The 26,156-nt window shown below is 40.3% G+C and overlaps 1 protein-coding gene across 3 annotated transcripts in view; it reads left to right on the forward strand.

The window, feature by feature from the left end:
- MTMR4 (myotubularin related protein 4) overlaps positions 1-26,156 on the forward strand; it is a 62,737-nt gene that overhangs the window by 15,200 nt on the left and 21,381 nt on the right. For 2 of the 3 annotated variants that reach the window (XM_070735102.1, XM_070735101.1), the window contains 2 exons: positions 15,905-15,994; positions 22,676-22,792. In XM_070735102.1, coding sequence (XP_070591203.1) covers positions 15,905-15,994; positions 22,676-22,792 — 207 coding nt within the window. Of the gene's footprint in view, positions 1-6,792; positions 6,981-15,904; positions 15,995-22,675; positions 22,793-26,156 lie in introns of those variants that run through there. The other variant, XM_070735100.1, reaches the window with a different exon arrangement.

Raw genomic sequence — 26,156 nt, forward strand, 5'->3', positions numbered from 1 at the left:
CTGCATTGTTCGGTATCATGTCTCTCATCTTTCTCTTGGCAATGCCCCATAGATTCTCTATGGGGCTCAGGTCAGATGAGTTTGCTGGCTAGTCAAGCGCAATCATTGAACCGGCTTTTGGTGCTTTTGGTGGTGTGGGCATGTGCCAAGTCCTGCTGGAAAACTGAAGATCTGTAGCAGTTGGCCAGTATGACATAAGTGCACCCAGGGTATAGTTTTATTTCAAGCGTGCGCACACAACTTATGTGAGGAACTGTTTCACCTCAGTGGGACTGGCCTGCCCCACCTTTGCTGACAGAAGGGGCATGCTGTGGACCCTGTTGGTCAAGGAATCCTTGCTAGCAGGGTCCATGAGGAGAGCCATCATGGCTTCCACCCTCTGAAACATTGTGCCCCTTGAGTTGAGATCTCTTCCCCCAATTGTGGCCTTCCAGAAGGGCCTTAAAACCTGGCTCTGCCAATTGGTCTGGAGTTCTGATGGAGGTATTCTATACTGGAGGTGGGTAGTGAATTAGAAACGATTCTACATCCACCCCATTGTATATTACTTATTTACATAGCCACCTTTGTTAATTTTAATGTTAATATTTATCATTTTAATGTTTTATATTGTTGTTTTTATTTTGCAAGTTGCCTAGAATCGCTTGATGGCTTGACGGGCGGAATATAAATTTAAATAAATGAAGACATTCTATGGAAACTGTTATCTAATCTAGAAATCTTGCAGTTGCATACGCTGTTAGTAATGCATCAAGATTTTACAAAAAGTTGATGGTTGAAATTAAATGATAAACTTCAAAAGTAATAAATGTGAGAATGTTTATTTAGATACAGAAATCAAAAATGTAGATATAGGATGGGAAGCACCTACCTTGGAAGCAGAACATATGAAAAAGATTCTCTGTACTCAGTGAATGCAAGCCATACATAATATAGGTCTTTAAAAATGTATATAATTTATAGACTACTTTAGCAAAAAAGTAGTGTTTAGCTTACAGCTTATTCTGTATTAGGCTATATGTGGAATGTTAAAGTCTATGGAGAGGGGCGGCATACAAATCTAATTAATAATAATAATAATAATAATAATAATAATAATAATAATAATAATAATAAATTGAACTTTAGGTGCTACATTTAAGAATGTTTGCAAATACAGGTAATCTTTGACTTACAACAATTCATTTACTGACTGTTTAGCGTTACAGTGGCACTGAAAACGCTTTTCAGTCTTATGACCATTGCAGCATCCCCATGGTGAAGTAATCAAAATTCATACACTTGGCAGCTGACTCATATTTAACAGTGTCCTGGGGTCATGTGATTTTTGTGACCCTCCCACCAGCAAAGTCAATGGGGAAGCCAGATTCACTTTACCATGATGTTAGCAACTTAACAACTACAGTGATTCATTTAACAACTGTTGTAAGAGAGATCGTAAAATGGGGCAAAACTCACTTTGCAACTGTCGCTTAACAACAGAAATTTTGGGCTCAATTGTGATCATAAGTTAAGAACAACTTGTAGCACGTTCAGAAAAGAGCAGCCTGAGTGGTGCAGAACCAAGTCTTACCATAGTCAATGTTAAGAAAATGAGCAAATTAAAACACGCTGCGATGGTTGTGTTGCCTGAAAGCGTGTCATGGATAGAACAAAGTTGTTCTTTGTTATTTTCAAGTACAGTACAAGTCTAGGACCATGGAAATTATGGTGATGCAGACCATTGGGATTTTTAATGATGAGCTATTTATTTATTTTATTTATTTATTTATTGGATTTGTATGCCGCCTCTCTCCGTAGACTCGGGGCGGCTAACAATAATGATAAAAAACAGCACGTAACAATTCAATTAATAAAACAACTAAAACCCCTTATTATAAAAACAAACATACACACAAACATACCATGCATAACTTGTAATGGCCTAGTGGGAAGGAATATCTTAACTCCACCATGCCTGGCGGCATAAATGAGTCTTGAGTAGTTTACGAAAGACAGGGGGGGGCAGTTTTAATCTCCGGGGGGAGTTGGTTCCAGAGGGCCGGGGCCGCCACAGAGAAGGCTCTTCCCCTGGGGCCTGCCAAATGACATTGTTTAGTCTAATTGGCAATAGAACTGAATTCAATGGTTATTGCCTTTGTCACAGACATTGTACCCAGTGGAGTGGCTGACTCCACTGAAGAATTAGGTTTCCTATGTTTCTTTTTTCTAACTAGGAAGGATTAAGAAGAGGGAAGCTGAAAGGAGAAAGATTGCGAATATGGTGAATTTTTAGCCATTGGAAGTTAGTTGAGGGGAAGAATAATTATGGTTAATGAGAGAAAAGGTCTAGCACATTGAACTCATATTGAGGAAAATGTTTTTAAATAGAGAACCCTGTGGCTGTAGAAAAGGATTAGTGACCAGAATAACAGAATTGGAAGGACCTTGGAGGTTTTTAGTCCACCTTTGCTAAAGCAGGAAAGCCTATAGCATTTCACTCAAATGGTTGTCCAGTGTCTGATGTCCAGATAAGTAGTTTAGTTTTGTAGGGTCCGGATTTAGTAAAATCATACTTTTGTATCTGAGATTATCCTCATTGTTGTTGTCAATCCTTAGGTACCTTGCACAGCAAGACATAGCTTAAAAAATGTCCACATTACTTAAGTGTGACAATAGAAAATAAAGAGATTTTCTTTTTACCTAAAGGTGGTGGGTCTCCATAACTGAAATAGGTGATAGTAGTTCAAACAAAAAGGGCAATAGTGCTTGCATTTGGAAACTATTTCTCAGGAGTCTAGCTATTAAAAGACCTATGGTATCAAGTGCCCAAAAGGGGTCAATATTTGAGCCAGAGGGAAAGGACTGTTGGTACTACTACACCATCCTGAATTGCTAAATCTGTTTTGACCAAAAAATTGAACCAGATGACTCCCAGAGTTCCTTCCAACTGTGATTCTATGAAAATGCACATTAACTTAAACTCTTCGTCATGCTTCACACAAAGCCTACATCAATAACTTTCTCAAGCTGAAGATGATTTGATAGAAACTGTACTCTGCCCACTGTGCATATGAACTATTGTTCCTGTCATTTTCTTTTAAGCACTACATAAGTGGGGCATTGGAAGCATTCCGTATGTCTTTTGAGGTCATATTTCTTTGTCTGAATCATCCTTGGATTTCAGAAGAGAAAAAAAACACCCCTTAATTGTCTGTTGGGAATATTGAGATCCCTAACATTGGTGCTATTCTTCCTTCTAAGCTCTCAGACTTATGATTTATAGGTAGTCCTTGACCTATTTGAAACTATGACAGTGATGACTGAATGGTGGTTATAAATTGTCCTTGAGATTCTGGCAATCCCAGCATTGCTGCAGTCACATGATTATGATCTGGGTGTTTGGCAACTGTTTCATACATGACCAATTGCAGCATCCCACAATGACATGATCATGATTTGCAGTCTTCCTTACTGGCTTCCCCAGAAAGTCAGGGACTAAAGGTTGCAAGTCGCTGAGGAAAGTCTCCCCCACCTGTCCATCATCTCCCAGGCCCTCTACGCTTTTCATATTATTATTTTTTATCTATCTATCTATCTATCTATCTATCTATCTATCTATCTATCTATCTATCTATCTATCTATCTATCTATCTATCTATTGGATTTGTATGCCGCCCCTCTCCGCAGACTCGGGGCGGCTAACAACAGTAATAAAACAGTATATAACAATAATCCAATACTAAAAACAGTTAAAAACCCATTACATAAAAACCAATCATACATACAGACATACCATGCATAAAATTTTAAAGGCCTAGGGGGAAGTGTATCTCAGTTCCCCCATGCCTGGTGGCAGAGGTGGGTTTTAAGCAGCTTATGAAAGGCAAGGAGGGTGGGGGCAATTCTAATCTCTGGGGGGAGTTGGTTCCAGAGGGCCGGGGCCACCACAGAGAAGGCTCTTCCCCTGGGTCCCGCCAAGCGACATTGTCCCCATGCCATGCCTCTCGTGCCTCCCTGCTCATCCTTCCCAAACTCGTCCCCTTCACACCTCTAGCACCTCGCAGGTGGCTGGAAGGAGAGCTGAGCAGAGGGCATAGCACATCAGGGCAGATGATGGGGAGGCAAGTGTGTGAAAATGGGAAGCCCCTGACTGCCGTTATCTTCCCAATGCCTGCCAACACGCTCTGCCTACCGCTCACTGGCTCGCCTGGCTGCCCAGCTCTCCCTCTGGTCACCCACAGCGAGTTATCCCCGTGGTGAGTTGGACATGTGGAATTGTCCTGCAGCAGTTTGGAGGCGGTAAGTTGGCAGAGGTGGCTGCGGCGAGGCATTGTTCGACAAACAGGACAGGAGTTTCAGAAAATTCTGGAGGAATAAATAAGAGATTTGAATGGCAAATTACTGTATGTGATTCATATTACATCTGTGTCACAAAATCATTAAAAATTAACTATGATTTAATGAAACACCATGATCTGCTAAACTTATTTTGATTGATTGATTCTGTGCCATCAGTTTGTTTTACACTCCTAGAAGCCACATGGATAGGTTTTCTTCAAGATGACCTATCCTAACCTGCTCTTTCAAGTCTCCCAATATTGAACTCATTGCCACCGTAACTGAGTCCATCCAACTTCTTGGTTGTCCTCTTACATCAGATCAAAACTGCACCTTTACTAAATTGTGTTGGAAGGTAGTCCTCAATTTACAATTCATCTAGTACCCATTCAATGTTACAGCGGCACTGAAAAACGTGATATGATTGTTGCAGCATCCCTGTGGTCACATGATCAAAATTTGGACACTTGGCAAATGGCTCATGTTTATGATGGTTGCAGTGTCCCAGGAGGGTCGTGTGATTACCTGTTGTGACCTTCTGACAAGCAAAGTCAATGGGGAAGGCAGATTCACCTAACAACTGTGTTATTAACTTAACTGCGGGGATTCACTTAACAATTGTGGCAAGGATTGGGACAAAACTCACTTGACAACTGTCTTAGCAACAGAAATGTTGGGTTCAATTGTGGTCATAAGTCGAGGACTACATGTATTGCAGTTGATGCATGTTCCATTTTAGTGTCAAATTATTTATTTCCAACATGCTTTGAAATATGAAAGATAAGTTTTTGATAGCAAATTCTTTGTGTATGTGTGTGTGTGTGTGTGTGTATATATACCTTTGAATCGTGGATCATGGAAAATGGATAAAGAATTTTAAGACATGCAAACTATGATTGAAAAGTAGTGAATACATTGAGTTTTCTTGCAAGGAATAAATGGCTAAATAAGTGAAAATGGCTGAGTGTAAGGATATTCCTGCTCCTACTTTGTTATATGGTAGCCCATGTCGAATGTTAAGAAAAACAAAAAGTAAGTTGTATGCAATGAGAAATTTAAGTGTATGCGATAAGGAAGAAAAGATACAGTTGAGTACTGAAAGAATAAGGACTGAATACAAAAGTGAATGACCATACAAAGGGAAGATATGAAAGGTATAAAGAACTATAACTAATGGCATTCATATAAATTTAAAAAACTAGCTAGTATAAACTTGACTTTTCCAGAAGAGTTTTGGGGACTGATTGTAGATTCACAGGGACGTATATACATGTACGTGTGTACAGTATTATGTCTGTCAAATGTGTGCATTTTTGTGAGTATGTTTGAGGTTTTATTGCCTGATCTTTTGTTGAAAAGTAAACTCTACTTTAGTTTTATTGTTATTTTAACATCTGTAAACTACTTGGAGTTTTCAAGGATGGAGGCATAGAAAAATTGTAAATTTATCTTTAATATTATTTGGCTTGTTATTTCTTCCTCCTTCTCTGTGCTCTGCATAATGTTGCTTACCTTCAAAAGGAGTAATGTGATGGCTATGTATGTTTGTAGAAACTGGCAGTTTCACCTGGTCTATAAGAAATGATGACTTCTTCCTGCTTAATTAGAATTTCCAGACAGACCACCTTTCAAGTGTGGTACGAGGATGGTGTTTGTTTTTTTTAATATTAGGAGGGGACAGATTTAGATCACCTTTGTAGTCTCTTTGTGACTCCGTAGGTTTGCCTCGGAGTTTGTAACAAACCCAAAGAAATCCCTTCCCCTATACCTACCACAGGCATAGCTTTTGAAAGCCAGTTTAGAGTACGGTATTTTAAAATTTATTTTGTCTTTTTAATGTATTTCCCAGAAAAGCTTTTATCTGTAAGTCAAAGAACATGTTGAAAATGAAAATGAAAATATACAATTTGTGTACACAGTTGTTGCCTGACTGTGTCAGCTTTTCTGTGAACTGGGGACCTTTCTGAGATATCAGCTGTATATTCTTTGGCAGATAGCCAGAGGAGATTGCAGGCCTAGCTAGCAATGCAGCAGAGCTGGCAGATCCTGTGTCCCTTTGGCCGAGCTCTGCCAGCAGGATCCCCGTCCTTACTGTGGGAATGCAAGCACCAAGCTGAAGCCTTGCTGCCTCTTTCTCTTCGGCTGTAATATACTGAGCTAGGCGGCGGCTGCTATTGTTCCCAGACATTCCTGCACAGGCCGCCTGGCTGCTAAGCTGCATACCAAACAGTCTTGTGCTGTAACCCCACGATAGAGGACAATGAGAATTGCCGAGCCACGAATTCTCCTCCTTAGGCTGAAGTGATGACTCCATTTTCTGTGCTTGCTGTCAGGGAACCCCTAGCATGGCAGAGCTTCATCTTGGCTTCATCAGAGGGAGGTGGAGTCTCCCTCCCTCCTCCTCCTTCTCCCGCCTTTCCCTCCCCTCCATTGTCGGCAGCTGCTGAAGCAGCCAACGCACCTGCTCCCGTCTCTGGCGACAGAGATGCTCTAGCCGCGCTTAGGAGGTTGCTTTTCTCACCGTCCGTCTGCCTGAGCCATTTATGCCAAAGGGGGCAGAGGGAAGCAATGCCACTCGCATGCCCCAGGCACAGCAAGCTGCTTCGGAAACGACCATGACTCTGCCGGGCCGTGTCTCCTGTTCCATGCTGAACTGCTTTGTAAGTAGGTTCCCTGTCTCCCACCCTTTTCTTCTCCCCGCTGCATGCATGCGAGGCTGCTTCTCGGTCTGCATTTCTCTCTGCATTTGATATTTTGGGGTGGGGGGTGGAGCGGTGGAGCCAGTAAGAAAACGTACTGTCTGCCTGGAGACATCTGGCCCTTTTTACAGCTCTCCCTAATGCTTGGGGAGTGGCTCTTCTTCTTCTTCTTCCCCATTCTTCTTCCTTATCTTAATTTTGCTGGGCTTCTTGTTGATATCCTAGTTCTGTTTTTGAATAATTCCCAGAATATGTACCTCATCTTCACCTGGACCTTAGAGGTTCCAGTTGGGGGTGTCAAATTGATTCTGGTGAGATCACTGAAGAAAACTGTCTGGGCAAAACATACAAGGAGAAGTTTGGTTTTCATAATCTAGGGCATCGGTGTATTCCAGTGTATTGATGTTGGCCTGCTGAGAACAGGTTCACATCCACTTACAGAACCTGTGACCCCCACTTTCTAGCTGCTTTGTGCTCCATTGAATCACAGCTACGTAGCTGCCAAAGAGATGGCTTAGGTTTACTGAGACCTGGGTCTCCCTATTAGAATCCCCCACTGTGCTTGCTTTCGTGGTGTAAGGGAAGGTGGAAAGTGCGGTGCTTCGTACTTCATACCCACTTCATACCAATCGAAGCTGGCATCATAAATTGGGCAGCATTTGGCAGCCTTTCTCAGTACAGTTACTCAGCATGGTGCTCTACTAACCTCTGGCCTCCTGAGTGCATCCTGCTAGGATTCTGACATGCTGAGAGAGAGAAAAAACCTCTAGCAAGAAGCATAATAGGAAAAAAACTTATCTGGAAACACGAGTTTGTTGGAGAAGTCATGGGAATGTTCATTGAGAAGCATCCAGAGTTCTCAAGGTTAGTTAGCTGTCTACAATGTCATATAGGTGAAAAGTTGTCCTGATTCTAGCTTTGAGGATTTTATGTTCGTGCCCAAGATACATAGAACCTGTCCGTTGCTAGTGTGTCTGAGAAGCGGTTTAAATGGACAACCGTAGGGAAACATTTGTTCAGGGACGGAGCAGACGCAAAAACACGACAGAAATTGTATGATTCACTCTGTCCAGTTGGCACGATGATTAATTAAAGGGCTACATACCCAGGTTAATAAAAGGGAATGGATGCAAAAGACAGATCTGAGCCCTGAGATTTCCTTGGAGGTGTGGTCTCGGGCTGCATAGATCTGGATCTGGTCAGTGCCTAAATGGGAGGCCAGTTTAGTTTCATTTACTGCAAGTTATAGAATCGAGAAATATAATAGAGGAATGTGAACCATTTCCCAGGGCTCTGAGGTTTAATTTAATTAAGATATGAAAACCTATGCTATTTATGAGGGAAAATATTGAGTAGGTATTTAAATGAGAGAAAAGTGATGTCAGGTGTGTGTGTGTGTCTGTGTAGTAGTTTGGCACAGCATACAATGTTTATATTTCCAGGACCCATGCGATAAAATGTGTGTGTCAACTAAACAATGTCGTTTGGCGGGCCCCAGGGGAAGAGCCTTCTCTGTGGCGGCCCCGACTCTCTGGAACCAACTCCCCCCGGAGATTAGAACTGCCCCTACTCTCCCTGCCTTCCGTAAACTCCTTAAAACCCACCTCTGCCGTCAGGCATGGGGGAACTGAAACATCTCCCCCGGGCATGTTCAATTTATACATGGTATGTTTGTGTGTGTGTTTGTTAGTAAATGGGGTTCTTTTTAAATCTTCTTAAATATTTTAAATTATTTGGATTTGTTATGATTGCTGTATTTTTGTTGTGAGCCGCCCCGAGTCTGCGGAGAGGGGCGGCATACAAATCTAAATACGGTAATAAATAAATAAATAAATAAATAGTTAAGATTAAGAATAGTTTTAGCAGTTTCGTTCTATATCATAGGATGTTTTTGAGTATATCTGCCTGTTTCCGTAATAGTAAAATAGTAAAATGTCATTGGAAATGATATTAATAAAGAACTTGGCCTTCGTGTCTATCCATTTGTATATCAGAGGCTTGTATTTTAAAATTATGATCAATCAAGATGTTGAGATCTAATACACAACACACACACAACTCCATTATACTAGGAGTATTCCTATCATGAGTTAGGTGCAATCATCTTGAATCACATTCATTGCAAGCAGCATGCAAGATATATCGGACAGTTATTTATAGGGAAAATAACTTTTGAGTAGAAATAACAGTTGTTTAATATATATCGCTCTCTTAAATTTTAACTAGATAAAAGCAGCTTTCTCCCTGATTTTTGTTTTATTTAGTCATCTGACCTGTTCCCCTCAGTTTCAAATGGCTAATATTTTTTAATAAAGTGTGAATTCGTTGATACTGTATTGTGAAATATTCATGTGAGAAAAAAAAACAAGCTTTGTGAAATAGTTAGAATGATTGATGTACATGGATATTTTAGTATTGAATTTCAAGGGAAGGGTTATGTCATTTTCAAGAGTTTTTTAAAAAAAACATTTAGATGAACTGATACTTTATTGATATCTGAGGGTAGAGGTGATTACTGGATTAGCAGAAAGCAATTCCATATCACTTGATTAATTTTATTCTCCAGCCTTCAAGAAAGGTATAAAAACACATGTTTTCTTGGGTCACACAGAGGAGCATATAACTGCTAGTTAGTTTCATTAATTTTAACATTCTTCCTTTTTTTAACTTTTATATACTGTTTTATGCTTTCAATATTTTAGAATAGAATTTTTATTGGCCAAGTGTGATTGGACACACAAGGAATTTGTCTTGGTGCATATGCTCTCAACGTACATAACATAAAATATACATTTGTCAAGAATCATGTGGTACAACACTTAATAATTGTCATAGGGGTCAAATAAGCAATGAAGAAGCAATATTAATAAAAATCTTAGGATATACGCAACAAGTTATAGTCATACAGTCAACATGGGAGGAAATGGGTGATAGGAATGATGAGAAAAACTAGTAGAATAGAAGTGCAGATTTAGTAGAAAGTCTGACAGTGTTGAGGGAATTATTTGTTTAGTAGAGTAATGGCGTTCGGGGAAAAACTGTTCTTGTGTCTAGTTTTATTGCATTATCCAGAACCCTATGTGAGGGGGAAGGGTAGTTATTAGATATGATAGATAAATATAAATAATTTCAATTATCAACTTCAGAAAATAGTTTCTTCAGTTTCAAATGGAAATGTTTGTTTCTATAATGAGCTAACATTTTATGCTAGCTCCACAAACATTTTACCATTTTTTTTTCATCAGGGCACTTAACGTTATTTTAATAAAGCAATGATGTTCTTAGTGATAATAGTTTCATATACCTGACAACAAAAATATTTTATCTGGTGAAGAAAAATGGAATACCATACAGGAATACAGGATCATTTAAGACTACTGGACCACCTATATTATCATGATCTACATCATAAACATATTTCAGGATGAAAGTTCTCATACAAAACTACTTTATACCAGGTCAGAGTAATAATCCATCTGCTTCAATATTTCTGTTCAAGTGTTTAGGCATTTTTCCTTGTCCTGCTCCTCCACCCCAAAAAAAACCCCAAATAAAACCCCAGGGCCTCTTCAATGTAGTGTTCTTAAAGTTCAGTGCTGATCCTATCTATAAAATCTAGGATTAAATCCATTTTCCTCTTAGCATTTTCTAAGAAAAAGTACTAGGCATTATAAGAAAATCTGTAGAGCCAGATAATATGATTCACAAATACTATGTGTAATGCCTTGGTTTCTCAGATATTATTTTTGGAGGTGAATATTTATCCTTTAAGAGAGTCTACTTTTTCTTCCAAAGAGTTTTAAGAGCAAAGAATTTTTTTATCTTTATCCATCATGATCATGTAAAAATATGCAGGCTAATCCTGGGGCTAGTTCTGAGAATTTGAAGTATTTTCCAATCTTGCAAAGCCCCTATAGCTTATTTACTTAAGAGCTTCTTCCATACACTGAAAAATTTTGATTTGAAACCAAAAAATGCAATCTCACCTAACAAACTCCCCGAGGGCTTTCCTGGGTAAATAAGAGCAGTGCTAAGGAAACTTTATTGTTTAGAATTTTAAAAATCCCTGCTTTGCACATATCAAGATGATAAAATTCTGCCAGACTGGAAAAAGTGACAGGAACCTATCCACACAACAAATCTAGCTCACTTTAATAACTGTTTAGTTTCACCAATCCCTCTTCTATAGCCTTATGAAACCTTCACAATCAGAGAAAGTATGATTTGTTATTAATAGTACTGACAGTGTTCACTTTCAGGACCTATTGTGTACTTTTCAGAGGTATTTGATACATTATTATGAGAAAACAGGAACATGGATTAGATGTTCATTTTGAAGAACAGAGAAGAGCCGGGGTGGCGCAGCAGGTAGAGTGCAGTACTGTAGACCACTGAAGCTGAGTGTAGGTCGGCGGTTCAAATCTCATCACCGGCTCAAGGTTGACTCAGCCTTCCATCCTTCCAAGGTGGGTAAAATGAGGACCCAGATTGTGGGGGCAATATGCTGGCTCTATTTTTTTTAAAGTGCTATTGCTAACATGTTGTAAGCCGCCCTGAGTCTAAGGAGAAAGGCGGCATAAAAATCGAATAAATAAATAAATGAACAAATAATCCCATAGGGTCCACTTAGTAATGATGATTGTTAAAGTGACTTTCTTGTGATAAATCTAGTTCTGAGAAATCCTTGTAATGCCATTTTTAAATGTGTTAATAAAAGTTGTTAGTTGTTGAAATTACAATAAAAATATTGTTTTTTAAAAAATAGAATATCACTGGAAGACTGTAGGGAACTTTAATTAGGTCAGAAAACTAAGGTTTTTTGGGAATGTGCAATACCCTCTACATGGGGCTATCTTTAAATAATGTTCGGAGACTACAGTTGGTGCAAAATGTAGCCACGCGAGTTGTCCTGGGCCTTCCAAGACATGTGCATAACTCACCATCACTCCGCAACTTGCATTGATTGCCGATTGGTCTCCAGATACAATTTAAAGTGTTGGTTATGACCTATAAAACCCTACATGGCTAAGGACCACGTTGCTTACAGAACCGTGTTCTGCCTCACATATCCCAGCGGCTGGTCAGATCCCACAGAGTCGGCCTTCTCCAGGTCCCGTTAGCCAGGCAATGCCACCTTGCAGGGCCTAGGGGAAGGGCCTTCTCTGTGTGGCTCCGACCCTTTGGAATCAACTCCCCCCCAGAGATTCGCACTGCTCCCACCCTCCCAGCTTTTTGGAAGGCTTTAAAAACTTACCTTTGCCAGAAGGCTTGGGGGCCAATCGTATGACTGAAGTATGGATGAATGGTTATTATTGGGGTTTTTGGGACTAGTTTAATATTTATTATCGGTTTTAGGCTTTATGATTAGTTTTATATATCTTAATGTTTAGATTTCCCACATGCTGTAACTTTGTATTTTTGTGTTGTAAGCCACCCTGAGTCGAAGAAGGGTGGCCTACAAGTCCAAATAAAAAATAAATAAGTAATAGATAAATAAATATCAGACAATCCCATCTCCAAATAGAGGTTATGCCAAAAGTTTCAATTGTAAAATAGAAATACAGTACAGAAACAGTTCCAATGTAAGCTAAAGAAATTTAGCTCTATTTTTCCAAACTGTTGTTATTGCTGTTGTGGCTGCTGCTGCTACTATTACTACACTGTGTCATTTTTGTACATTATGAATGTTTGTGAAGCTAGCACTGGCTAGTTAATTATAAGAAAGAACTAAAGGGACACTGCTGGAATTGCTAGGTGATTATGAATGGTTATATTTGTTTGCCTTTAATCCCAAACTGGTTTATTGTACATCTTTATTATGTTTAATAAGAGTTTTAAATTATATTGATGGATATTGGATGCTTGGAGAATGTATATATAAAAAGTCTTATCAACACTATATGTGGGCTGTGCATATAAGAGTAGTAGAGATATAGTGGTTAGAAAAATGGACGCAAAATACAGGAGCAGCTCTGGCACAGCTGGTTAAGACACCGACTAGAGGGGAGAATATTCTAGATTTAGTCTTTACGAATGGGAATTGGGTTTCAGAGGTTAAGGTGGGAGAAAATTTAGGTTGGAGTGACCATCTGTGTTTGTGGTTTGATGTAAAAACTGATTGTGAGCAATCCTATACTGCAACCAAAGTATTGGATTTCAGAAAAACAAATTTTAATGCAATGGGGGAATATTTAAATAATGAATTAAAGGGGAGGGATAAAATGGCAGGAACGAGCACCCAGTGGACTGTATTAAAAAAAGGCCATCTTAAAAGCCACTGGACTGTATGTAAAGTAAATAACTAAAGGTAAAAGGAAGAAGAAACCGCTATGGTTTAGTAATGATGTAAGGGCTATAGTCAATGAAAAAAAGGCTGCTTATAGGAGGTATAAAAAGTCTGGAAGTACATAGCTGATAGAGAGGTGTATAAAATGAGACAGAAGGAGGCGAAACAGATAATATATGCTGCTAAAGCCTCAAAAGAGGAAGAAATTGCAAAATCTGTAAAGAAGGGGGATAAAACCTTCAGATATATTAGTGATAGGAAGAAGAAAAACTGCAGCATCACGAAGCTTAGTACTGAGAATAATACATGCATTGATGTCTGCGGAGAGGGGCGGCATACAAATCCAATAAATAAATAAGGAGATCGCTGACCATTTCAATAGCTATTTCTGTTCAGTTTTCTCAAAGGACACCTTACAATATAATACTATAGATGGATATAGTATTGCTTCCAGCTGTATGGATTCAGCTCTAGTGATATTAGAAGCCGATGTCTTAGAAGAACTTGAAAGTTTAAAGATAAATAAGGCAATGGGTCCAGATGGCATCCACCCCAGAGTTCTTAAAGAACTCAGATTTGTCATTGCTACCCCCCTGACTGATTTTGTTTAACCAATCCCTGTTAGCAGGAGATGTTCCTGAGGATTGGAGAATGGCCAGTGTTGTGCCTATCCACAAGAAGGGCAGTAGAGAAGAAGCTGGTAACTACAGGCCAGTTAGCTTGACATCAGTTGTAGTTAAAATGATGGAGACTCTACTCAAAAAGAGGATAAGTCAGCACCTAAAAAACAACAACTTATTGGACGAAAATCAGCATGGCTTTACTGAAGGCAAATCATGTCAGACTAATCTCATTGATTTCTTTGACTATGTCACAAAGGTGTTGGATGAAGGTGGTGCGGTGGATATTACCTATCTGGACTTCAGCAAAGCCTTTGATACGTTTCCACATAAAGAGCTGATAGATAAATTAGTGAAGATTGGATTTGCAGCTGGCTGTAGCGTAGACATCAGAGAGTTATTGTTAATGGCAAGTATTCTGAGCAGAGACAGGTTACAAGCGGTGTGCCACACGGGTCTGTTCTGGGTCCTATTCTTTTTAATATGTTTGTGAGTGACTTAGGGGAAGGTTTGGTAGGGAAGGTTTGCCTATTTGTCGATTACTCTAAAGTGTGCAATAGGGTTGATATTCCTGGAGGCGTCTGTAATATGGTAAATGATTTAGTTTTACTAGATAAATGGTCAAAGCAATGGAAACTGCAGTTTAATGTTTCCAAATGTAAAATAATGCACTTGGAGAAAAGGAATCCTCAATCTGAGTATTGTATTGGCAGTTCTGTGTTAGCAAAAACTTCAGAAGAGAAGGACTTAGGGGTAGTGATTTCTGACAGTCTCAAAATGGGCGAGCAGTGTGGTCGGGCGGTAGGAAAAGCAAGTAGAATGCTTGGCTGCATAGCTAGAGGTATAACAAGCAGGAAGAGGGAGATTGTGATCCTGCTATATAGAGCGCTGGTGAGACCACATTTGGAATACTGTGTTCAGTTCTGGAGACCTCACCTACAAAAAGATATTGACAAAATTGAACAGGTCCCGAGATGGGCTACAAGAATGGTGGAAGGTCTTAAGCATAAAACATATCAGGAAAGACTTAATGAACTCAATCTGTATAGTCTGGAGGACAGAAGGAAAAGGGGGGACATGATCAAAATATTTAAATATGTTAAAGGGTTAAATAAGGTCCAGGAGGGAAGTGTTTTTAATAGGAAAGTGAACACAAGAACAAGGGGACACAATCTGAAATTGGCTGGGGGAAAGATCGAAAGCAACATGAGAAAATATTATTTTACTGAAAGAGTAGTAGATGCTTGGAACAAACTTCCAGCAGACGTGGTTGGTAAATCCACAGTAACGGAATTTAAACATACCTGGGATAAACATATATCCATTGTAAGATAAAATACAAAAAATAGTATAAGGGCAGACTAGATGGATCCTGAGGTCTTTTTCTGACATCAGTCTTCTATGTTTCTATGTTTTCTAATATCCACCCTCATTCATGTAAGTTCACTGGGAAACTACAGATAGTCCTTGACTTACAACCACAACAGAGTCCAACATTTCTGTTGTTAAGCAAAACATTTGTTAAGTGAATTTGCCCCATTTTATGACCTGTCTTGCCAGGCAGTTGTTAATAACACAGTTGTAAAATGAATCTGGCTTGTCTTGTCTTGTCAAAAGATCACAAAAGGCGATCACGTAATGCTGAGACACTGCAATCATCATAAATATGAGTCATTTGCCAAGACTGAATTTTGATCACATGGCCATGGGGTTGCTGCCATAGTTGTAAGTGTGAAAAGTGGTCATAAGTGCCATTGTAACTTTAAACAATCACTAAATGAACGGTTGTAAGTCAAGGACTACTTGTATTGATCAGTCTCTAAATGCAATGTACCATACAGAATCAAAAAATCCACAAGGCAGTTCTCTGTGACACCTTGAGTAAAAAAAAAATGGAATTCATAAAGAAGTAAGTAAATGTTTGATAAACATTGTGACTGGTGCAGCTCTAAGCATTTGTTTTTCTGTTTGGTTTTTAGGGTGAAGAAGGCCCACCCAGTCTAGAATACATCCAAGCTAAAGATTTGTTCCCACATAAAGAACTGATAAAAGAAGAAGAGTCTTTACAGGTAAGTTACTTGGATTTCATTAGCAAAGGAACAGTGCATAATACAAAACTATATGTCTGAAGTAGGGACAAAAGATGCAAAGAATATATTTTTCTTTACAGTTGGTAATTGAGAAGAAAATACACAGTGCATTCAGGAAGTATTCAAACCCTCTTCACTTTCGTCAAGTGACTTGTTACGCTGCAGCCTGATTCTTCAGTTGTTGAAGTTCATTTTCTCCCATTAATCTACACCCATAATGACAAAGTGAAAACAGAATTTTAGAAATGCCTATATATTTATTTTTTTAAAAATGAAATATCACATTGGCATAAGTATTCAAACCCTTCACTCATACTTTGTTGAAGGAGCTTTGGCAGCAATTAGAGCCTCAAGTCTTTGGGGTATTATGCAACAAGCTTTGCACACCTGGGTTGGAGGATTCTTCCCTTGTTCCTTGCAAATCCTCTCAAGCTCAGTTAGGTAGGATGGGGACTGTCAATCGACAGCCATTTTCAGGTACCTCCATAGATGTTCAATAGGGTTCAAGCTAGGGCTGTGGCTGGATCAATCTAGGACATTCAGAATTGTCCGTAAACCACTTCTTTGTTGTCTTGGCTGTGTGCATATGATTGTTGTTGTCTTGTTGGAAAGTGAACCTTCGACTCAGCCTGACATCCTGAGCGCTGTGTAAAAGGTTTTCATTGAAGATATCCATGCACTTTGCTCCATTCAGCTTTCCCTCAACCCTGACCAGTCTGCCAGTCCCTGCTGCTGAAAAAATACCCCCACACCATGATGATGCTGCCACCACCATGCTTCACTGCAGAGATGATGTTAGCTACGTGATGATATACGTCAGACATATCATTTAGAATTGAGGCCAAAGAGTTCAATTTTGGTTTCATCAGACTAGAGAAACCTGTTCCTCACAGCCTGAGAGTCCTTTGGGTGCTTTTTTGCAAAACAAGTGGGCTTTCATGTGTTTTGCATTGAGGAGAGGCTTCTGTCTAGCCACTCTGCTATAAAGCCCTGATTGGTGGAGGGCTGCAGTGATGGTTGTCTTTCTGGAATTCTGTTCCATCTTCACACAAAATCTCTGGAACTCAGTCAGTGACCATCGGGTTCTTGGTCATCTCTCTTACTGAGGCCCTTCTCCCCCAATTTCTCTTCCCAATTTGACTAGGTGACATGGGCTCGGAAGACTCCTGGTTGTATCAAACTTCTTTCAGTTGAGAATTATGGAAGTCACTGTGCTCTTAGGAATCTTCAGTGCAATAGAAATTTTCCTGTAGTACCCAGATTTGTGCCTTGCAATAATTCCGTCTCTGAGCAATCTTTGACTTTATCACCAATATTGTTTCTGAGGCACCTTAGGCTGTCCATTTGGCAAATTTTGGATTGCAAGAAGAGGGGAAGCACTATTTCAGCATAATGATTGCTTTCACAGCAGGCTGGGGGGTGACTTAATATAATGAGAACATGTCCCTTAAAAAGCTTTAATAAATGGGATGGAGGATGAGCACTTAGACTTCCCAAAATATTAGTGTGATAAATCCTCAGTAGTTTGACCAAATGGCTTTAAAAGGAATTAGAAGCCAGCTTTTGGTTTTTTAGGTCTTATGTGGATACAAGTGTTGAAACTAGCTTTCTAGATTGACTAATATATATCCAGACAGTTTTTGTTTTTTATATTACTTCTTCAAATTGCTAATCTGCACATACTCTAGCTGTTGTATCTTGGTTTCCTTTGGTTTATAAGGATGTTTTAAGGAGATTAATTCAGAGTTGGTTGCTGTTGTTTTTTTCCATCTTGATTTTAAAATGTTTAATAAAATGGTAATTGAATTCTGTATAAAGATGGTACTATTGAATTTCAAACAGATGGAGAATTTCAGTTATTACCATTAATGAGCATATATCCTCCATGGTAGCTTGGAGGTGGTGTGTGTGTGTGTGTGTGTGTGTGTGTGTGTGTGTGTGTGTGTGTGAATTTTGCCGTGAGCCCTAGGAAAAAAGGGATCATAGAGAAAAGTATGGTCAATGGTCATCCAGTTAATGAGTTTTTCTTTCCTCCAGAGACTGACAAACTGTTCTTGAAGAGGAATCTAAGATTGGGCATTCTTGGCACAACATAATTAAAAATTTCCCAGGAATGAATTTAAAACATGCATTTTTCTTTTGGCTTATGTAGTTTTTAAAAAGACCTTTAAAATTATTTTACATCTCATAGTAAGTCCACATGGTCAGATAAAACAAAAGGTGCATGTCATCATTGTAAGTCTGATGACACGAGGTGAGTTACCACCAGTATGCTGATGATGCTCAGTTGTACATCTCCATCCTGTGTCAATTCAGTGAAGCAGTGGAGGTGATGTGCCAGTGTTTGGAGGCTGTGAAAGTCTGGATGGATGTTAATAGGCTCAGGCTCAACCCTGACGGAGTGGCTGTGAGTTTTGGCTCCCAAGGACAATCTCATCTGTCCGTCCATTACCCTGGGGGGAGCTTTTGACCCCCCTCAGAGAGGGTCCGCAACTTGGGCGTCCTCCTCAATCCACAACTGAGCTTAGAACACCACCTCTCAGGAGGGGGATGTTTGCAGGTTCACCAGGCGCATCAGTTGCGGCCCTATTTCTTCCTCACAGTCACTCAAGCCCTCATCACCTTGAGAATCAATTACTGCAATGCTCTCTACATGGGGCTACCTTTGAAGAACATTCAGAGACTGCAGGTAGTACAAAATGCAGCCATGTGAGCTGTCATGGGCCTCCCAAGATATACCCATGTCTCACCATCCCTCCGTGAGCTGCATTGGCGGCCAATTGGTCTCTGAACACAATTCAAAGTGTTGATTATGACCTATAAAGTCCTACATGGCTTAGGATCAGATACTTACAGGACCTCCTTCTGCCTCTTGTATCCCAGTGCCCGCTTATGTCCCACAGAATCGGCGTTCTTAGGGGAAGAGCCTTCTCTGTGGTGGCTCTGGCCCTTTGGCACCAACTCCCTCCAAAGATTCGTACTGTCCATAGCTTCCTGGCCTTCCGCAAGGCTCTAAAAACTTACCTCTGGGGCCATTGAGTGTTACACCTAGCTCCAGCCGACAATTAGAATATATGAATGTGAATGTTTGTTTTTAATGAACCGGGGTTTTAGATTATATTTTTAAGTTTAGATTTCTTATTCATTGTATTTTTGTATTTACTATGTTGTGAGCCACCCTGAGTCTGGGGAGAAGGGTAGCATAGAAATCTAATAAATAAACAATCAAACACATAAATTGTTTCCTTTAGATTAAAAATAAACCCCAGTGATTAAAAAAATGGTGTCTCTTTGAATTATCAATGGACAGTGAAACTGAGATCATGCCAGATGATGATAGTGGTGTTAGACCTTGTTGTTTTTATAATACATATCCTTTATTTCCTATCTGATCATTGCCAAGCAGAGGTTGTTGTTCTCTGCTAATACTCTACCAAGGTGTTAGTGATAGTGCATTTCATTAGGGATGCCATTTATGCCACCCTTGAAAATAAAGACTTTCCCAGGATGACTTTTAAAATATGTTTACAATCACAACTCTGATTGATTTTAAAATTGAAGTAGAAAATTATTGGAATTTGAAATAGGTGAATCCCATGAAAATCTTTGCTACAAATCTTTTTAACCCATTTCAGCAATTCATCAAGAGCAGACTATGAAGATAATCCATCTGACACCCTATTGCAGTAAAATTTACACTATATGAATTATAATCTCCCTAAATTGTTTTGGATGAGTTTTAAGCAAATTAGTATATATTGTCCAATTAGTCAGTCCTTTTGTTTAAAAATGTTTGAAGAATTCAGGAAAATCACCCAACTGTCTTTTCCAACATTTTTTTTATTGCCACATTTTCTAAAGCATTAAAAATTATACAGTTCCTCTAGATAGTTTCCACTTTTCTTATCGCAAAACACTGAAAAACTAAATTATGTCTTGTATATTCTACCATGGGTGAAACGGATAGAATAAGTTTTTTTAGAAAAAAATTGATGCAAGGAACAAATCTACCAAAACCTTGTGATCATTTATTAGGTGTAATAACAATATTTTTATAAATGTTCCTATCCAGTTTCCTTTTGGAAATATTAAACGTATAATTTCTCAGTAACTCAGCACATGTTTGAATATATAATACATATATGCACTCAATGTTGTTTGGGATGGTTTTTTGTTTTTTCCTTGGGTGTATTTTTTCCCAATGCTCTTTCTCTATATAGATATATATGCTGTTTTATTGCTGTTGTTAGCCGCCCCGAGTCTGCGGAGAGGGGCGGCATACAAATCCAATAAATAAATAAATAAATATAGATAGTGTGTGTGTGTGTGTGTGTGTGTGTGTGTATGTATTTCACCTTGTATTTTTTTAGCAGCATAGCCTGAATTGCACTCTTGTCTTATGGGGATAACCTGACCTCTGTTTCAACACTGGATATGTTAAATTTTCTACTTGTCCAATAAAAAAACAAATAAAAAACCAATAGGGAACACACCCGTTTAATATTAAAGATGGAAAAATGTTTTTTTTCAAATGCAGTGCAGAGCAACAACAACAGCCCTTTCAAACAATTAATTATCGATGTCATTTTAAAATATGTTAATAGAGATTATTTTAGAACTGACGTTTTAACTACTATGCATCCATTTCCACTATAAATACATAGTAGAGCTGGTATCGTTCTTCACGACATAGATCTCTTAGGATTTTCTTATTATTATATTTCTTACTTAGTTCCAGGCATTTCCGAATAGATGTTGTCATTCTCTATACCAATGATGACAAACCTATGGCACAGGTGCCAAGATGGCACACAGAGCCATATCTGCTGGCACGTGAGCTGTTGCTCTTGCTCAGCTCAAATGTGTATGTGTGTGCCAGCCAGTTGATTTCTGGCTCACACAGAGACTCTGGGAGGGTGTTTTGGGCTTCCAGAGGGCCTCAGGGGGGATGTAGGAGAGCGTTTTTACCCTCCATGGGCTCCAAGGAAGCCTTTGGAGCCTGGGGAGGGTGAAACGTGAACCTACTGGGCACACCAGATGTTGGGAAACAGGCCATTTCCGGCTTCCAGAGGGCAGGGGAAGCTGTTTTCGCCCTTCCCAGGCATTGAATTATGAGTGTGGGCATTCACACATGCACGATAGCATGCGCCCACACTCTTTCAGCACCTGAGGAAAAAAATGTTCGCCATCGCTGCTCTATACACTTCCTAATAAGATACCAATGACAATGCTTTTCACTTGAAATGTTACTTATTTAAATGATATCAATGGGATACAGTATCTTTCTTCAAATTAAAACAGTCCCAGGACAGTTCACAAAATATTTCAAAATCATAATCTAAAAAATGTAAGCTAAAAGAGCAAAGTAAAGTACAAAACATTAAAGCAAAACCAATTTCCCAAAATAAAGGCACTTCTCTACTTAAATACTAGTCCTAAGGATCAGATGAAAATTATCATGTAATTGTCTTGGTAGAAGTAGAGAAATGGTTTGCCATTAACCTTCTTCTAGGATGTTTTTCAGATTCTCACTATAGCCTTTACAGATAGTCCTCAATTTAAAACATCCGTTTAGTGATCGTTCAAAGTTACCACACACTGAACAAAGTGCCGTTGTAACTTTTTTTTCACACTGATGACCATTGCAGCATTCCCATTGTGAAATGGTTAAAATTTGGACACTTGGCATCTGGCATATGTTTTATGAGACTGGCAGTGTTTTGGGGTTATGTGATCACTTTTTGCGACCTTCTGACAAGCAAAATCAATGGAGAAGCCAGATTAATTTAACAACTAACAGGTTACTATCTTAACAACTCCCCTGACTCATTTAACAACTGTGGTAAGAAAGGCCTACAATGAAGCAAAACTCACTTTAACAACTGTTTTGCTTAGCAATGGAAATCTAGGAGATGAGCAGACTGAGCCCACGGGAGGGATCAAACATGTCATCAGTCTCAAGACCCTTTGAACCCACAAGACGTCTCAGACCAGCCCACCTTGAATTCCATTGAATCTTCTCTACCTCCAATTTGCTTTGGCTATTAGTAGTTCAGATTCTTGTAGACAGCATAAGCTTGTTATAAACCTTTATGTTCATTTGAATTGCCTGGACTTCTGATTTTCCTGTGCTTCACAGGAAATTTTGGGCTCAATTGTGATCGTAAGTTGAGGACTACCTATTATCACAAAACATCCTGGTAGTGTCCTATCTAAGTACCAGGCTAGACTTTGCTCATTTCTGAGTCCAGACAGACCACTACCAGCTGAAACATCAATTTCTAGGTATACTGTACTTTAAAACTTAAAGTGTAGTAGAACTCTTCATTTGCTACATAACAAAATTAATATTAAAATGTCTTAAAAAATAAAACGTTAATTGTTTGACATTGAAAACAGGCCAGGCTTGAGGGACACCTGGAGTAGAATTTCTGATAATGATATTTTAATTCAGGTAGAAACAAAATAAAGGTTTCTTAAGATAATGTATTTGCAACATATTTAATACTAGAAATTTGGTCTGGAAAATAAGTGTTTAATTTGTCTCTTTTCTCAATGGAGCCTTCCATTGGTTATGTGGAGATACTGTATACTATATTTCCCTGTAACCTTGACTGGTTAATCGGCAACTACTTTAAAGTGTGACTTTCCCTTTTCTAGGTTCCGTTTACTGTGCTACAAGGAGAGGGTGTGGAATATCTGGGCCATGCAAGTGATGCCATCATTGCCATCTCTAACTACCGGCTCCATATCAAGTTTAAGGACTCTGTAATCAATGTAAGTCTTCTTAATATACTTTGTGGTTATTTCCAGCAGAGCTGATAGTTTCCAGTGTTAATCTTTTTGTTGTTGTTGTTGTTAGAAAACAATATGTATTTTATCTTCTCGATAAGCTGCAAAGCAAACTTGAAGAGTCACCTGTCCCAGTGGGCCCCAACCTTTCCAGCTTCATCACCTGGGAAAGGAGAGGGGATGCTTTTGTGTGAGTGGTATGTGCGTGTGCAAGCGCAAACACCTGCCACTCATCCAACATTTCTGCAGCCTGGTTCCAAATGGGCCAAGGCCTAGAGGTTGGGGACCCCTGTCTTGTCCTTTAGCGCTCTTGATCAGAAAGCTTCAGATGGCTCTAGTGAGGTACCACCATGCCTTGCAAAACATTTCAAAGAGAATATTTGTCAATTTGGCTTAGGGAATTATTTCTTTAAGAAAGAATTGCCTTTATGAAGGCATGATCTTTGCTATGTTTATGGGAAAGCTGTATCTTCTCCATAGTGGGAGAATGGGATGACACCGTCCCTGTCACCAATGAGGACTCTGTCAAATTGTGTTTCTTCTTCCTCGTGCCTTAATTCCCCCCTCTTTGACTCAGTCCACAGCCTGAATAGGATGCATGTTTTACAGCTCCCATTCTTCAGAGGTTTTTTCCATCATAGTTCATTGAGCTCTGCAGAGTGTGTTCTCCCAAGCTCACTTGACTTCATCAAAGTTGCTGGGTCAAGTGCGGTGAGGGATTTGGCTCTTCCTGCTAGCTATGCCTTGAGCCGAGGGCCATTGCTCAACAGGGGTGGGGGGGTTTCCTTCAGATTTCGGCCTCAGGAGCTTGCTGCTTCCTGCCTCTGGCTCTGTGTAAAGCATAGTGGCCTGGCCTGCCAGCATTTCTAATGATCAATGGTCACTGGAGTGGTTGCACTCATGTGACCAATTGCCAGGGGAAGCTTGCACTCCATTTTCACTAGGCTTGGGAGTGACAGCAAGGACTTGGGCTTTTGCTGCTGGTGTTATCATGCTTGAGCGGCTCGCTGTCATCATACCTCCGGCATAGGGGCTTTGCCCCTTCAGGCCGGTGCTCCCCACTCGTTTTTCAATGATCTGTTTTGCCGTTAGGCTCCACTAATTGTCAGCTTCACAAAAGGAGGAAAGCTCCTAGATTAAGCCCGTCTGCCTCACATATGTTCAGCATTGGGCGCAATCAAAGAAAAAATGACCACCAATTTCATTTTGTCACTTCATGAGGCAAGGCCATTCTGTGGGGCAGCAGCCATCTTGGCGGCCATTTTACACTGACCTTGATCAGTACACTTGTTTCGGTGGCCATTTTGAGCAGGGCGGTGGCCATCTTGATGGTGATGTTAGCCAAGCTGAGGTGGCTTCCCTTTAGAGACCATGTCATTGGACAATCCGGATCTAACCATAGTGGACAATAACATCTGGGAGGCTCCTCCCTGTCATGAGATCTCAGGGGCTTTGGCTTCTCAGGCTACTGCAAACTTTACTCCGACAGACACCGGGCTTCAAGCCCCATTGACACTAGCTATGCTTGACCCCAATGTGCAGGCACTGATAGCCGCTGCTGTAAAGCAAGGTATTGAGGTGGGTCTTAGACAGAGAGACAGGCCCACAGCCTGAAGGATGAGACAAAATGGACAATACAACATTGGTACCGGTACATGGTGGATCATATTCAATTTGAGATTATGGACAAGAGGATGAACTCGGCTAATGAAACTGACTTGTGAGAACTGATGGGACGAGGGGACAAGGTAAGAGGATATATGGTTAGTAGAATTCAAGACCAAGCTACAAGGAATAAATTGGAATCACTTTATAATATGTAAATAGATATATTGCTCTTGAGTTAAAATGGTATATATAAGTTATGCCACCATTTTGGTGGAGGGATGTGAATGTTGTCTGGTGGTGGGCACAAATCACTGAGCACTTGTTGTATGTTGTGTGTGTATTAAAAAAAACAAAACAAAAAACAAAAAAAAGAGACAGGCCCACAGCCCTTGTCTCCCAGACCACTGATACATCTGCTTGCACCCCTGTCTTGGGGTACGATAACAGAGAAAGGTCTCATAACCACTACTCTCCAGAACAATTGCTGGGGTCTCACTCTGATCTGGAAGAGGGCCAAATAGATCTGGACCTTTCCAATGACGAGGGTCTCGCCCCAGATCCTCCAGTCTCATCCCCCTATTCCATCCTGGTCTATTCAAGTCTCTTTTGTTTAAAGTGAAGAACTCTGCCAATTTTAGGGCTTCTCCCTCTGGCTTATCTGAGGACTCCTCTGCAAAGGACCCCTTGTTTGAGGAGACCACTTCGGAAGCTGGGGTCATACCAGGGCCCCCTCATTTTTCGTGGATGCTATCCTGTGCCAGTGGCATTCTCACACATCGAGGCCTTGCGCAATCACTTAGACAAATGGTATTTCAATGTGGCGCCTGACCTGGCACAACATTGCCCTCTGCCTGCTGTTGATGCCCTCGTCTTGTTGTATTCCTTGAACTACTTGCTGGTGAACCTGATGAGCTGCTGCTGTCAGAGGACTGGAGGATGGGAGGACAGACAGGTGCTCCAGTGAGCTCACCAGGTGGCTGCCTGGGCAGTTCGAGCATCAACCACTCTTTCCTTCTTCTCCCACATGACATTGTGACAGCTGTGGCAACTTCATGAGTATCTCCCCGTATCCGATCTGAGGGCCAACCAGAACTTCAATATATTGCTGGCTGCAGCCCAAATCACAGCAGATGCTACTCTTGAGTCAGCCTGCTTTGCAGCCAGAGCTGTGAGGGCCTCCGTTGTGGCCACAAGGATGCACTGGCTGTGCAGTTGGCTGGCGGACACACGTAATAAGTGAGGGCTGTTTGGGGAGGCCTTGGATTCCATATTAATTGAGTTGTGGGACAAAAGAAAGGTCATCCCACCCCTCACCCGTATAAGAGTTCCTTTTGTCCCTCCCCTTATAACAGGTGCTCCTTTCATTCCCCAGACCAGGGCTCAGAGTATGGGAGGTTCCAAGGCCAGTATGGGCTCAGACAATGACAGAGTCAGGACAGGGGTGGTAAGGGCAGACAATCCAGGCAGCCCTTTCAAGGCGCAGGAGGTCACCCCTTCCGCCGTGCTAAGTGATCCCTCCCATTGGGGTTCTTCTCACCCTCCTCGCTGATCAATGGGAGGACATTACTTCTGATGTGTGGATTGATCTATCCATCACCAACGTCCTCGAATTTCTGCAGCATGGCCTTAACAAAGGTCTTTCCCTCAATACGCTTTGACCTCAGGAGACAGCACTCTCTTCTGTTTTGTCCTGTGCTTCTCTGGACTCCTTACCTCAGCATTCCCTGTTGCACAGGTTCTT

This window comes from Erythrolamprus reginae, chromosome 1 (assembly GCF_031021105.1).
Source record: "Erythrolamprus reginae isolate rEryReg1 chromosome 1, rEryReg1.hap1, whole genome shotgun sequence".
NCBI classification, from domain to species: domain Eukaryota; kingdom Metazoa; phylum Chordata; class Lepidosauria; order Squamata; family Dipsadidae; genus Erythrolamprus; species Erythrolamprus reginae.